Source organism: Coturnix japonica, unplaced genomic scaffold (assembly GCF_001577835.2).
Source record: "Coturnix japonica isolate 7356 unplaced genomic scaffold, Coturnix japonica 2.1 Scaffold494, whole genome shotgun sequence".
Lineage (NCBI taxonomy): Eukaryota > Metazoa > Chordata > Aves > Galliformes > Phasianidae > Coturnix > Coturnix japonica.
The window spans coordinates 114,497-115,438 of record NW_015438892.1 but is presented as its reverse complement, the minus strand read 5'-3'; the positions used below and the strand labels follow the sequence as shown (position 1 = coordinate 115,438).

The 942-nt window shown below is 52.9% G+C and overlaps 1 protein-coding gene across 1 annotated transcript in view; it reads left to right on the top strand.

Moving 5' to 3' along the window:
• RASAL3 (RAS protein activator like 3) overlaps positions 1-942 on the top strand; it is a 16,207-nt gene that overhangs the window by 3,796 nt on the left and 11,469 nt on the right. The window contains 1 exon segment of the mRNA XM_015887176.2: positions 399-716. Within this exon segment, the coding sequence (XP_015742662.2) occupies positions 399-716 (318 nt within the window).

The window sequence follows — 942 nt, the reverse complement described above, 5'->3', positions numbered from 1 at the left end:
GTGTGGGGTGACAAGGGACACATATGGGGCCAATGGGGACATGTGGGGTGACAGCAGTTTGGGGCGGTTCTGGTCCTGGTTGGCTCCAGGGGATTCGAGGTTGGGGCTGATGGGACCATGGGGACATTTAGGGCCGTGGGGACCTTTATGGCCATGGGGTCTCTGGGGAGGAACATGGGGGTCTGTAAGGGCACAGACATGGAACTCAATGGTGGGTGATGGGATCTGGGGGATCTATGGGGCAGGATCCATTAGCGGATGGTTCTGGCCTTAAAGGCTTTGGGATGAGTCCGGCCCAGGTCCAAGTTCAGGTCCCACATGGTTTAGGATGGTCCCAAATGGATCCCACGGGTGGTTGTGGGGCAGGACGGGGCTGGTTCTGGTCCATATGGGATCAGCCTGGGACATCCCCCTGATCCCAAAGCACCGACAGCTCCAACAAATACGAGCTGCCACGTGAGCTGAGCAAACAGCTGATAAAGAGCCAGTCAATGAGCAGCGTCCGACGGGAACGGAACCGGGACCAGGAGATGGATGGAGAAATGGGACCAGAACCAGAACCACGATCCCATAGAGAGAGAAGGAACGTGACACGGACACAGAGTGTCCCAGCACAGAGTAAAGCAGCGAAAAGAGTCTGGAAACAAAACAGTATCGAACATATAACAGAACCAATAGGAGATAGAGCGAGAACCAGCGTGAAACGAGATGGAACCGTGAGTAAAGAACCCTAAACCTAAACCTAACCCTAACCCTAACCCTAACCCTAACCCTAACCCTAACCCTAACCCTAACCCTAACCCTAACCCTAACCCTAACCCTAAACCTAACCCTAATGAAAACTAACCCTAATGAACCCTAAACCTAACCCTAACACTAATCCTAACCCTATAACCCTAACCCTAACCCTAACCCTAACCCTAACCCTAACCCTAACCCTAA